At 43.4% G+C, this 13,417-nt stretch overlaps 1 protein-coding gene across 1 annotated transcript in view; it reads left to right on the forward strand.

Annotated features, from left to right (window-relative positions):
- Positions 1-13,417, forward strand: part of auts2a (activator of transcription and developmental regulator AUTS2 a) — a 289,935-nt gene that overhangs the window by 190,643 nt on the left and 85,875 nt on the right. The window contains 1 exon segment of the mRNA XM_034204116.1: positions 2,568-2,597. Within this exon segment, the coding sequence (XP_034060007.1) occupies positions 2,568-2,597 (30 nt within the window).

Consider the following 13,417-nt stretch of genomic DNA (forward strand, 5'->3'; position numbering starts at 1 on the left):
GTTGTTGTGTTTTTCATCTCTTCTGTATAATCTATTTCATTTGAAATCTTTGACATATGTATTTTCATTAGACATGGCCTCGCAGGATTGGTAAAAAGTGTTTTTGACATTACAGTTAACCATAGCTCTGCAGATTTATATACTCAGCCGTCAGTAGCAATAACAGAATTGTTGAGCTCATGCTTACCTCCAAAAACACTACCATGCCTCAGTTATTAATGATGAGGTGTTGCAATCATTCATGTCGTTTCCATGCAAAGCCGAGACTTTTTAGCTTTCCGTCTCTGTTTCTAATGGAACAGTCAGTAAGTGGAAATACAAGCGCAAAAATTCCAGATATGCAGGGATTCTTCTCCCCCGCCTCTGGTTGCTTTATGCATGAGGCAACGCATTAGTTCACTATGATCACTTATCAGTGAGTGACAGCTTCGACTTGTTTATATGCCTGAGATGTGTTTTTTTATCTTTTAGAGATGTTATTATTTGTTACTTTCGTCTCTGTACTCAAGCGGTGAGTTCAAGGGAGCTCGGCGTAAGGACGATCAAATTGCCTGCCCGTGTCTGTCAGGTCTGATCTCAGGAATTTTTACTTTGCTCATTATAAAGGTATTTCCATTTTATTAAGTTGTCCCTTTTTTTCACCCTTTGTCGCTCTTGGAAATTTGCATACCTCTATTCCTAGGGAAAAAAAATAATGACAGCAATTTATTTTCTTTTCTCTCCCCTACTAGCCGTGTGAGTGCTTCGTTTAGTGGCACCTGCGAAAGCGACAGGCGCAGAGATGAGAAGTGAAAGAGAGCAGTTGATTAAATCATCATCAAGTCGCAGCACAGAAAGTCAATTCTGCTTGCCGTCTACAATGATATCCTTTTATCTTAAAGTAATGAGCTATGGCACTTTTGCATCGGGTAATACGATGAGTTCCATTAGCATGTTCCATTTGCTTCACAAGCAAGGGCAAGTCATTCCAGCCGGCTTCTATCTTGGCAATCAAAGCAATTGGCTGCACAGCCAGCGAACAGCGAAAGGAGGGAGAGTGGAAAAGAAAGGGAACACAAGAAAGAAAGGCTGGTAGAGTTTTTTTTATGGATCACAACACAGTGGAAAAACTCAAATGATGTCCATTATTGGAACCCCTCGCATGCCTGTGTTCCCGGGTGTGTAGTGTGCACAGGCAGAGCAGCAGCTAATGAGTGCTCAGTCGCATTACTGTTGTAACGTTTTGAGAGGCCTGAATACATAGAAGCAGTTGAGACGGCTAATGCTCATCAGATCCTATCTGCTGTTGCATTAGTCAGTCCTCTGCAGCAGGACGAAAAAAAGGATAAATGGCCAACACGCCTATTTATTTACAAGGTAGAATAGATGTGCAAAAATATACTTGGTGTGTAGCTTTCTGTATTCCACCAACATTCACATGTAATCAGAATCTGCTATCTTTCATTGTCGTTATTTACTCTTCTACCTGACACCTCTGCACACTGTATTAAAATGGGGGATGGAAGGTTGTGGGTTGTGGAGAAAGAGAGTGAGGGAGAAATTGAGAGCAGGATAACGTCTGAGGAGTGTTTGCCCAGTGCGTTTATTGCCTCTGCATAATTTATGAGCTGCTGGAGCTGACCATCATGGCAGTGTGCCGCGGGCGGCCCCTGGGGCCATGTGGGACAGGCCTGTAAATTGGATGCTATGCTCCTGCTGAGCTCGTAAGGCCCCTTTTTCACCATCCAGCCACAGAAACAGACCAGCCACGATCCCAGCCAGCTACCTTTGAGCTCTGCAGGGCCCCAGATCAGCAAAAAACAAGAGATGGAAGAAAAAAAAGAGAAATGGCAGGGCCTTCTGTCGCTCAATCCCTGAGCTGTCAATCATTTCACCCCCTTTACTCACTCCCTCCTTACTTTAATCGACACCCACCATCCCCTCCCTGCACTCCCTGCCCCCCCCGCCTACACACATACACACACTGTGCCAACCCCTGCCCATATTCCCCCCCAGTGCCTTCTTCATTACCGACTCCAGTGCTTCTCTGCACCTCAGCCATATGCACAACGTTGAGGGCCGCCAGTCACCCAGCATCACACTAATTAGTTGATAAAGAATTAAGTGGACCTTGAAATTGAAATGGAAAGAAAAATGAAATCCAACCACTTTTTTCCTCCCTCCATTACAAAGTTTCCTTCCTCTACTTGTCATTTCTCTATTCCCAGCCTCAAGCAGGAACACACATCATGGAATTATAATTCTAGTAGCGGTTCGTGTTTTGAGATTCCGAATTTCACATAGGTTTCAATGTTAACAAGGGCGCGGCTGCTCGTGAGAAATTAGCTTTTTTTCCCATTCCCGTGTTTGTGTAAGCTAATGAAGTGATCTGATGATATTCAGCCACTGTATATGAGTACTGTATGTGATACGTTTGGCATTACAGTGCTGATAAGATATGCATACATTTGCAAAAGTGAATTAAAATATGCCACTCTGGGATTGAAACTGATACAGTCTAAGCAGGGTCTGTAATAAAGCAAGAATTTAGACATATTTTCAGCTTTGCCTTTCTCTTTCTTTTGCAGTGTGACACAGAGAGTGACCAAGACGACAAGGTAAGTCTGCCCTTCACTGGGATTTTTAATGTGCTTTTGAATGTGCCTCGATCATTTCAGACGTCCTTTACAGTATGTGGTTTCAATAAAATGCACATATACTAATTTCTTAAAGGTCCCATGTCATGGCCATTTCTACTGATCATATTTCCATTGTTGAGGTCTACTAGAATAGATTTAAATTGTGCAATTTTCCAAACTCACATTGGTTGCTCATACAGCATCTCTGCATAGTATGTGTATTCACCAGATCTTCACTCTCTGTCCTAAACGCCCCCCCCCCACCCCCCAGTGTGCTCTGATTAGTCGGGACGTTGCGAGGCTCGTTGCGAGGCTCGTTGCGAGGCTCGTTGCGAGGCTCGTTGCGAGGTTCGTTGCGAGGCTCGTTGCTGCTGCGAGCTGCTGCGAGGAGCGGACAGGTTTCCGGGTCGGCGATACAGCGAGAACAAGCGAAACTCATCCTGAGCACACACAAACACTCACAGCCGAAGTAAAAACAATAAGTGTGGCTTGATATTGAGTAAGAAAAAGGTTTATAACGCTGTGAGAATGGGTCAGCGGAGAGCATTTCTCCGTGACCCCAACTCGTCTATTACCAGCGTTTACCAGCCAAGGGATCTTGGTGTGTGAGGTGCTCCGCGGATTGGTCCATTTGGGCCAATCCGGTCATGTGTTGTTGATTTGGGTGTTCACACGTCACAGAACCCAGGAAGTAAACAATGGAAAATGAGAAATCTCCAACGAGGCGTTTTGGGGCAGCATAGACTGGTATTTTCTGTGTTAGAAGTGTACTTTGAGGGTTTTTGACTCTGCAAACCTTCTTAACACACAAGGGGACGGGTAATAACCAGAAAAGCATGACATGGGCCCTTTAAGGGCTGAGAATGTAATCTAATTAGAATTAAACATCCTGTTAATAAGTATGAGAAAGCCTTAATTAGCTGTGCATTAATTATAAATGACTTAATGATGTGAAAAATCTAAATCGAACTGTTCTGGGTTTTTAGGATTTAGATCACATTTAAATGAGACTGCTGTGACAGCTTGGGTACGTACACGCTTTATCTTTGCCTAAACTCTATACCCCATATCAAAGTATTAAGTACAGTGTTTGTGTTAGTATATCTTCATCCACATCTATCCCTCTATTTATTTTTTGACCTTTCTGCCCGTCTGTTCCTCGAGACACACTCTTCCTAATTAGAATTACATGTTCCCTTTATTGCTAATAACACCTCCTACTATCAAGATATATAGCTTGTTCCTTTGATGTAATACCGTCGTATATTTGCTTTAAGGTTAATCATTCTGTTTAATCTTTTTGTATCCTTTAATTTTACCAGATGCAGGGAAACACAATAGGTCACAGACAACCGAGTTCTACAGGTTAAAAGTGTTAAAGATTTCAATAGAAGCAATCAGATCAATTTCTATGTTGGACTAGCAAAGGTTTTGCTTCAGGGTGGCGTTTGGGAACGATCATAAAAGTCAAGAGGTTTCTTGCACTCTTGAGCATGATCTGTGCAGGAAATGTGTCTGCATAAGGCTGATGGTGGCCCCTGGGGACGGTTATAGTGTCACATACTGTATATCGGTATGTGTTGTTAACTCTTCACTGTAAAAACACACTCCCATTTTTACAAACACTTGTTATTGCTTAACCCTTTAGTTTATGGAAGTGGGGTCTTAATTTGTGTCTATTTTTGTATGCTCCATTATTCATTATTTTCAACAGTCTCTTTAAGATGTGGAGTTCAGCCTGATTCACCCAAGTTTTTTTTATGTCCACTAAAACATCATGGCGTAAGGTATACCTACATTGTTTTGAATAATGGTTGCCACATTTGATCAATATTTTATAGATTATAATAGACACTAAGTGCTTGTATGTTTTTTATATATTCACAGCTTCTCCATTACCAATATCAAGGTAATAACAGTTTAGGCCTACCTCATAGATTCAAAGAGCAGCCATATAATCCAATGACTTCCAACGAGAGATCGAGATCCACTCTAATGATTTAGTAATGCCATTTGCTTGTGGTATTTAGACTGTGCAGCAAATTGAGTCATTACTCAGTGTTGTCGATTTAAATTGCTCCTGTCTCGGTGGCAATTCCTTTTTGTTCCAGGAAGAGAAGGAGAGAGAGCATGGTTAGCTGTATTCCCCCAAGTGACTGTATTAATTCAGCCTGGCTCACGTTACGCTCCTGATGAACAGCGCCGACTACACCTTCCTGTCATTGATTAATTGTGTGTTAAAGTAACAGAGGAGTGAATTAGTAAATAGGGGACCCCTATGACAGGGGCTGACTCATGTGTTCTTCCTCAATGTGAGGGAGTAATTGGAGCTTCCGCTCAACACTTTTTCTCCCTCCGCAGTCCACGTCACCTCTGCCACTATCTGCACCTGCCAGGCGCCGGGCACGCATACGCTCACTGCCACTGTTGTCATTTGCATTCTGTGGGCGACACGGTCTACTTTACAGAAGGACGGGGGAGAGCAGAGTCGCTTTAATGGGTCAAATGTATTCAGATGAGGACAAACGTGGCTTATTTAGTTTCCCTTCAAAAGCAGGAAATGGAAAAAGTGTTCCCAGGAGAAATTATGTTCTGCCTAGTGTAGGCCTCTGCCGTGTCGTCGGGAGCTGCCAGCCTCTGATAAGAGACAGCTATTCGCATCTCAGAGTGTGTGCACAAAATCCTGCTCGTGTGTTCGTGTGTGGAAACTGTCAGAGCGTTTGCTCATTATAAAGTGACCTGTAGGACGGGCCCTCTCCAACATGACATGTTAATGACATAGTGGGAGACAGGTAGGAGGCAGGCTCACTGCAGTCACTCGTCACACAACACTGGTATTATTAGCTCTATACGCGTTATCATTAGCATCTCTGCTTAGGCCCTCATTAGCAAGTAAAGGCTCTACCTTGCCTTGCCAGAATCAAGCATCCAATCAGAGCTCAGAGCTCAGATAGTGAGAATGGAAACACTAAGTGTCATCAATTTAACAGAAAAACTTGCATGCATGTTAAATATATGCTTAATAAATCCATGTTGCCTATAGTGTGTCTACATGCATATCTACACATGTATGGTCCCTAATCTACACAACAACCCACAGTAAAGTCATGCATTTGTGCTGACTACTTAGAGCTCCTTTCATTACTTCTATCACGGAGGTCATGTTTTCAGCTCGGTTTGTCAGATGATTTATCAAAAGAACTACTCTCCCACTCGTCATAAAACTTGGTTTTAGGGGGTAGCGTGGGCTTAGGAAGAACCCAGTACATTTTTGGAGTGGTTCCAAGTCACAGAGTGGAAAACCAAATGATGGTTCTTGCTATTTAACATTGCAAGATAAAGCATTTATTTGCTGCCATAATGTGGTGTTTCAATATTCGAGAAAATTTGTTCTTGACCGGTAAAATGTAACTTCAATTTGGAATCAAAATCTTGGATAACAGTGTATTGACACCTGTAGCAATAAATACAAGACATATTGTATATATATATATATATATATCTCCTGGCATTTTAAGAGTCATGTGGTCTCTTGATTTGGCAGAAGTATGCTCCAAATACTTCTCAAAGCTGCTGCTGGCGAGGATCGTTTGTCTGTCGCTGCCGTGTTGCTTGGCCCCATATCTTCCACTCCTGAAACCCAGATAGTCATCAAAGTGTGCTCTTTGTCTCATCATCTTTCAGTGGATCCAACCAGGATCAGGACGTGCTTTTTTTATTGCATCTTAGCTGGCCTGGACTATTCATTGGGAGCAGCTTGTTTCTAGTTACAATGCTCCAGTTTAATGGCAGAAAACACACTGAAAAAGCACTCGATAGCCTCAAATGTCTTTCATGTGCACCCACCAAAGTCCCAATGCCTTGTTTCATGGAGTAGTTAGAACCAACAGGTTTTCCACCATCTGAGAGCTTTTAGGGGGGCTGTGCAACATCCCATATGATCACGAGCTCTAAATACTTCATAAATCCTGCCTCTTTAAGTTTATGTTTTTCTTTGCATAAATATATGCAGTGAAACATTCTCTAAACATTTATCTTCTCTGATTTTAATCTTACAGTGGCAAATGTCTGTGCCTAGTCTTAGTCACCATTGTGATATTGTCAAGGCTCCGCACTCACTCTGTCTGGACATGCTTAATGCTTAAGTGATTTTTTGATAGTAAGTGGCACCTTGAAACTGCCAGTCAAACAGTTTAGTGTGAATATCTGCTAGTGCTCAAGTGCTTTCTGCAGTTAACTGTTCATCAGGGGTGTTAGGCTTTTTGTGAAGACTCCGGGCTGTAATTTGCATGACTTTATCACTCTTGTCGCTTTTTTATTCCTCTCCCCCTTGCCGCTGGGCTTTCTTTTATAGAGACCACACCTTTCCTAAGTGTTATTTACTCGCTCTATCAGCAGCCACAAGCTGTAAATGCCATTTGAAAATGCTTTGCGTCTTATTAATGTCCATGCAACGATGTGCTGTAATTTGCTGTGCTTTGCTCTTATTGGAGGCGAGGGATCTAAATGGGTGCTTTAAAGCAGCCGAGAGAACCTGTTTGTCCTTGACATAAAATAAAGATCTGAACTGGTAATGTATTTGCTGTTTCTCTTCCTTTATTGTTTCGCTGTGTTTGCCCTCAGGCAATTACAGCAGCAGAGTCGAGTTTCTCAATCACTCGGCAGCACTGTATATAAAACCATTTTATACCCCCCCTCCCAACCCTCCATCTCTCCTCCGCAGCGGGAAGGATGAGTAATAAAAAGGAGAGCAACTTGTCAGCGTTAAAAGATTATGTGTTTTGCCCCCTCCAAAGGAAGAGAGTAGTGTTTACAGGCTTGAGTGGGTGCTCGCCAGGCCGAGGCTGAGGCTGATTGCACTAGAGTACCCTGTCAGCCAGTGATTTGTCATGTACTTTATCATCCTTGTCACTCTGCAGAGCGTTGTCATAGGTAACGTTCCCGCCCGCCCCCTCCCCCTTCCGTTCTTTGTACCCAGTCAGTGTAGGACATTTGTATTTACTTTGGGGGAGTGTAATTTGTTCCTCATGGATAATATGACCCTTAGCGTAGCCGGATCACGGGTTAGTTGAAGTGATATTTTCCAGTAATGGTAGTCGTACATCATGGCTGTCAGGCCGGGTTAGGAGGCGAGCACATTACAGCTCCATTTTAGCACTGCAGGCATCTGGGATTATTTTCCATAACCAAGTATGACATGACCGCTCTGCGGAGTGCATTACATTTTTACTAGCTTTTTTCCCTCCCCCGGCAACTTCTGTGGCTTTTCCCCGGGTTTGGGTCTCGAGGCTGCCACAGTGATGGATACCCCCGAAGTCCCAGGAGCCCTGGCCAAGGTTAGCGGGTGTCACAGACCTACACCGCTCCCCTCCATCCAATAACCGGCAAATCCCTGCTCCCTCTGAGGCGCGTGCACTCAGACCACTGCAGCCAACCCAGAGCCTGCACTCCCCGCACACACACACACACACACACACACACACACACACACACACACACACACACACACACACACACACACACACACACACACACACACACACACACACACACACACACACACACACACACCACACACACACCACACACACACACACACCACACACATACATACATACATACATACATTCATTCAAAGCAAAGGCACAAACACGTTCACCTTCTGGAAGTAATTCAACAAGGTGCTGTGAATAGGAGAAGTAAAAACAGGAGCATACATCAGGGGTTTGTTTCCTGATTCAGTGTCACCAAAGAAGGAAAGACCAGAGATAGATGGATGTAGGACACTTAAAACAGAAAGTGTAAAACCAGCCCACTTTTACTGCCATGAATAAAGATCATCTTACACATGGCTGTACTCGTGATGTTAAACAGCATGACGCTCCAAAGCTGTTGATTGCTTTGCTTTGCTATTCTTTCCCACTCTCCACTTTTTCTCCCCCCTATCTGATTCCTCTCTCCTTGGCAGCAAGGTCAGCAGTGAAAATGCCACCTCTTGCCATTGACAAATGGTCCCCCCCTGCCTGATAATCGGGAGGGTCTCGGAGGTGGACGAGCAGGCGGAGCTCATTAGGGTGCCACAGATGAGAAATTAATGTGGAGATTCCAGGCCTGGCAGAGAGCCACACTGATGGGCCCTGGGTGGGGAGGTTGGGACGTGGGGAGGGGAGGGGGTGTAGTTGGGGGTGGGTGGATGGATGAACCCTGTCTGATGGATGACCAGGTCATCAGGCAGCAACACTCCCTAGACAGTCCCACACATACACAAACATACATAATCCCACAAGCCTGTCCTCCCCCCATCTACTCTCCTTCGCCTCCCCCCTCTCACAACCCACCTTGTAGTGCAACTCATGCTGCCCCCCTCCCCCACCCAGCAGCACAGTAATGACACTTCAGAGAGTAAAGGCCTGTCCACACAGCGGCGTGCGTTGAAGCTTCCAACGCTTCTGCCCATTCACTTGAGTAGCAAGAAGCTGCAGCGTCGGAGACGACACTTGTAGAACCACACACACAGGTCCCGCGTCACGAGCACACACACAGGTCCCGCGTCACGGCGGCACGTGACGGAGCACGTTCACATGAATGTGAACGTCAACGCAGAGAATGTGAGTAATGTGAAGTGCTTTTACAGTTTTATTTGTTTAACATTAATAACAATTCCGGTGTCTTGAAATGAAGTGTGATTAGCCAACATTAACTATGATAGTGTTAAGGCAATACAAACAAACATCTGTTTGCTTATGATAGCTTCTAACCGTATTAAAGTCTCTAAAAACAACTATTCATTAGCTATAGCTTTCGGCAAAAGCATTAGCAAAAGCATTAGCTTCGTTAGCATATTTGATCATTTGTTTAATGAAACTAGCGTGATTTTGGCAAGCCCAACTAGGTGTCATAGTTGATTAATTGAATCACTAATTACAGTAATAGTGTGAGTAATGTGAATCATGTTTTTTTTTTTTAAGTTAACAACTATTCTGTTGTATTGAACAGCCATACAAGCAACAAGTGCTAAATGTCATCTTTTAGGGAACCCTTCAGCCAATATTCAGAGTGCCACGACCAGAGAGGGAACAGCAGACCCCGCCTCACCCCCAGTGAAGAATCAGCAGACCCCGCCTCACCCCCAGTGAAGAATCAGCAGACCCCGCAATAAAAATAAATAAAAATGTATTCTGAACTGAAATGCCTCTCGGTCAAACTGCTTGTTTATCTTTTGCAGGCTGGTGCATGAACACACTAACAGTTGTTTTTCAGTAATCTAGCACCTCTTCGAAGACACCTTTGATTTATTAATAATAATAATGAAACGAGAATTATGATAATGAAACGAGAATTATGATACTGTAGAAGGAACAGTGTTTAACAGTGTTGTTTTCTTTTGAATAATAATGAAACGAGAATTATAAACATACCCAAAACTAAATTAACAGTGTTGTTTAATATACATATAAAAGACTATATTTTTGAAATTCATTTTTATTCATTTTTGAAATTCTGAACTAAATTAACAGAATATACATATAAACATTCATGTGAACGTGCAACAGAATATGGTTCCCGTCACGTGGAACCCCGTCACGTGACGCGGGACCTGTGTGTGTGCTCGTGACGCGGGACCTGTGTGTGTGGTTCTACAAGTGTCGTCTCCGACGCTGTAGCTTCATACTATTGATTCACTTTGAATGGGGTGACGTCACTTTTAGCCGAACTGCATTTTGGGAAGCGACGTGGAGCGTTGCTGGCTTGAAAAGTTGAGCAATGTTCAACTTTTGACGCCTCGACGGAGGCGTGAGCCAATGAAATCCCGTTTATGCAAATCTGCCAGTACAAGCACTAGCCAATCAAACCGGGTGTATGCTGGGAGAGACTACGCAGGTCATTTCCTCATATTCCAAAAAATGGAGGGAAAATTCATTATAGCGGTAGAGAATCACCCGGTGCTGTATGATCAGTCTTTGTTCATCTACCGGGATACAAACCGGAGGAGCGAGGCATGGAGGGAGGTGGCAGAGACAGTGGATGAAACTGGTAGGTTTTCTCGGCTGTTTGGGGATTTTATATCCAGTTTACTTCGTTTTAACATTGCTATTGCTTTGTATGTCGGGGGCGGGAGATTCATGTGATTGGTTGTTGGTCGCGTTGCTTGCAAAAAATCCCCAAGCTTCAGATACGCCCACCTCCAAGCGTCAACGCATGCTGCTGTGTGGACGCTCCGTAAGGCCACAGGAGAAAATGTCAGAGAAGAGACTTGTCCCTCTTTGAATGACATGCTGGTTATTAATTGGAAACGGCCTAATTGACATATATTTCTATATACCCTTTTTCTTCTGAAATAAAATGTTGACAGAAGGGGAAGATTTCATCCTGTCAATGCATGGACCCTGCAACAGATTGAACCTGGTTTTGTCTTAATTTACACATGTAATAACCATTGCTGGGAATGTGCCCTTACATGTTGATATATAAAACGCTAGCTAGCCTTGTTTAAGCCGCATAGCCATGTTACTCTAGAGGTCTTGAGACTTGAGAACTGAGAGTGAGCAGGCTTGCTTCCTCTGGGGCTCTGACCATCCAATGTGACACATTAACGGGAGCACACTCCAGCTTGCAACCCCTCATTGTCCCAGCAGGTAATTCCTCACACTGTCCATGGAAACACCCCTAACCTCAGATGTGGACGGTGATCAACAAGTCATTGCTGTTGTGTTTCTACCAACCATTTTGCGTTTCAAGCTTTGTTATACATACAGTAATGGTTCATTAGAAAGACCCTGCTGTGTCTCCAGCTGTGGACTGTTTCCCTTCCCAGCTTCCCTTTCTCACCGTCTTTATATCCCAGTATCAACACATCTCATATTAAGAACAATGATCAGGTCAGTGTTTGTACTAATTGTCAGCATTCAGTTTTGTTGCCAAAGTAAATGGGCAAACCGTAGCTAACTAGCCCTAAGCTAACTAGTTAAATATTGTCATGGTACAACCTCTATGGGTACAACCAATTCCGATTACTTGGCTACAACCATCAGCACCAACAATTGTTTTTCTTTGATGTAGGAACCTTGCAATTTCCCACTCTAAACTCACTTTTTACCAAACTGTTTACAATTGGCATTCAATCTGCATGCAGAAGCCATCTGATAAGGTGTTGACAGTTTACAAAGGCATGCTGAGGCCCTGTATTTATTAAATGTTAATATGAGACCTTTAGCAGGTGGCTCAGGAATAAACTCTAACTCGGGTGTCCATAAATGTGTTGATCTGTCAAATATTTGTTGAATGGTCAAAAGAAGCCAAGTTATTAAGGTTGCGGTTGAAATATTTGGACCCAAGCTGATTACGTTCACACAGCAGTGCTGTGAATATTTTTTTGATAAAAGTGCAGACCCTCAAATATGTATTCAAAAGGATGTGGAATGCAATCTAAAAAAGATTGCATTTACAAAAAGCATTGCTATTGCTTTTGAGATTATCTTCTGAGACTTCACAATAGCTTCCCGCACAACAGTTTTGATGTTGAGACACAGGATTGCAGAAGGTTGACTCTTACCTTGAGACGTGATAGTATACAAGCCCTAATGTGTTACCCTCTAGAGTGCTCAAACCCACCATTCATTTATGGCCAACAATAAAAGGTAATAATGCACGCGTTTGAATAGGACAAGGTTGCCAAGTCCTTGAAATTGAATGGGGGGAAAACAGTCGCAGCAGTGAATCATGTTTCAATGGCAATGATTCAATTCCCAGCACAAGCTGAGAACACAGAGAATGGAAAATAATTCAATCAGCAACAAAATTGCTGTTTGACTGAGATGCTCACTCCCATGAAAAAAAATATCCATTTCCATCTTTCCTGACGTGGAAAATGAAAGTGTCTCAAGCTAATTGTGTACATATCAGAGACTTGATGAGATGGGTCACATACAGAGAGGCTTTGACGTGGAAACAAAACCACAGTTAAAGAAATGTTGGTCCGAAGTGAGAGTATAATGTGGCAGATTCTTTCCATTATAGAAGTTCTGCACACATGATATAACAATTAGCAGCAAGACTGTTTTATCAATAGAATATAGAATGAATGGCATATTATTCCTAGCCATCTGTTAAGCACACCATTAGCTCCACAAATTGAAATAATGTTACTAATGTTGTTTTAGCAGCACAGCTAAAATTGGCCTCAGCGCTAAGCCAAAAATAACAGCCATCCTGCCAAAGATGTTGAGTTAAACTAAATTACATGCATTTTTTATACAATTGACATATGCTATAATGAACTTACTCCATGTGGTGCCATTTGTCAGGTGTGAAGACAGAATCAAAACAGAGGGCTGCTGGGTAGAGGCACTGTGTATGTAGAACCCTCTGGGTCATGTTAGGCCGGGGGATTTGTGGCCGATCAAGAGTGAGCAGCGCCCCGGCTCCTCGGGTGTCTGTCCTCATCTCTATTTATGAGGCAGTGTTGCCAGTTACCGGTCTTTAATAATGCATGTAGTAAGACCTTAAGTTCAAACTAGTGTCTCTGGAAACAGGCCGCTTATGAAAAAAAATGGTTGTTGTTATGCAGAGCGCCTATTGCAGCGCCTATTTCTTTTCTCACACACTCTCTCTTCATCCCTCACTGTCTTTCGATCTGCCCTCTCTGCCTGCTGAGAGTGAGTTTTCCGACACGCCAAGGTTAAACTTTCTCGCTGTGCTCGGCGGATGTCAGTCAAGGCCCGGCTCACCTGCACATAAGCCCCCCCAGCAACTGGGCCAGTGACTCTCACACAAACCTCTGCCCTCTCATTGCCCTTTTG

Source organism: Gymnodraco acuticeps, unplaced genomic scaffold (assembly GCF_902827175.1).
Source record: "Gymnodraco acuticeps unplaced genomic scaffold, fGymAcu1.1, whole genome shotgun sequence".
In the NCBI taxonomy this organism is placed as follows: Eukaryota; Metazoa; Chordata; class Actinopteri; order Perciformes; family Bathydraconidae; genus Gymnodraco; species Gymnodraco acuticeps.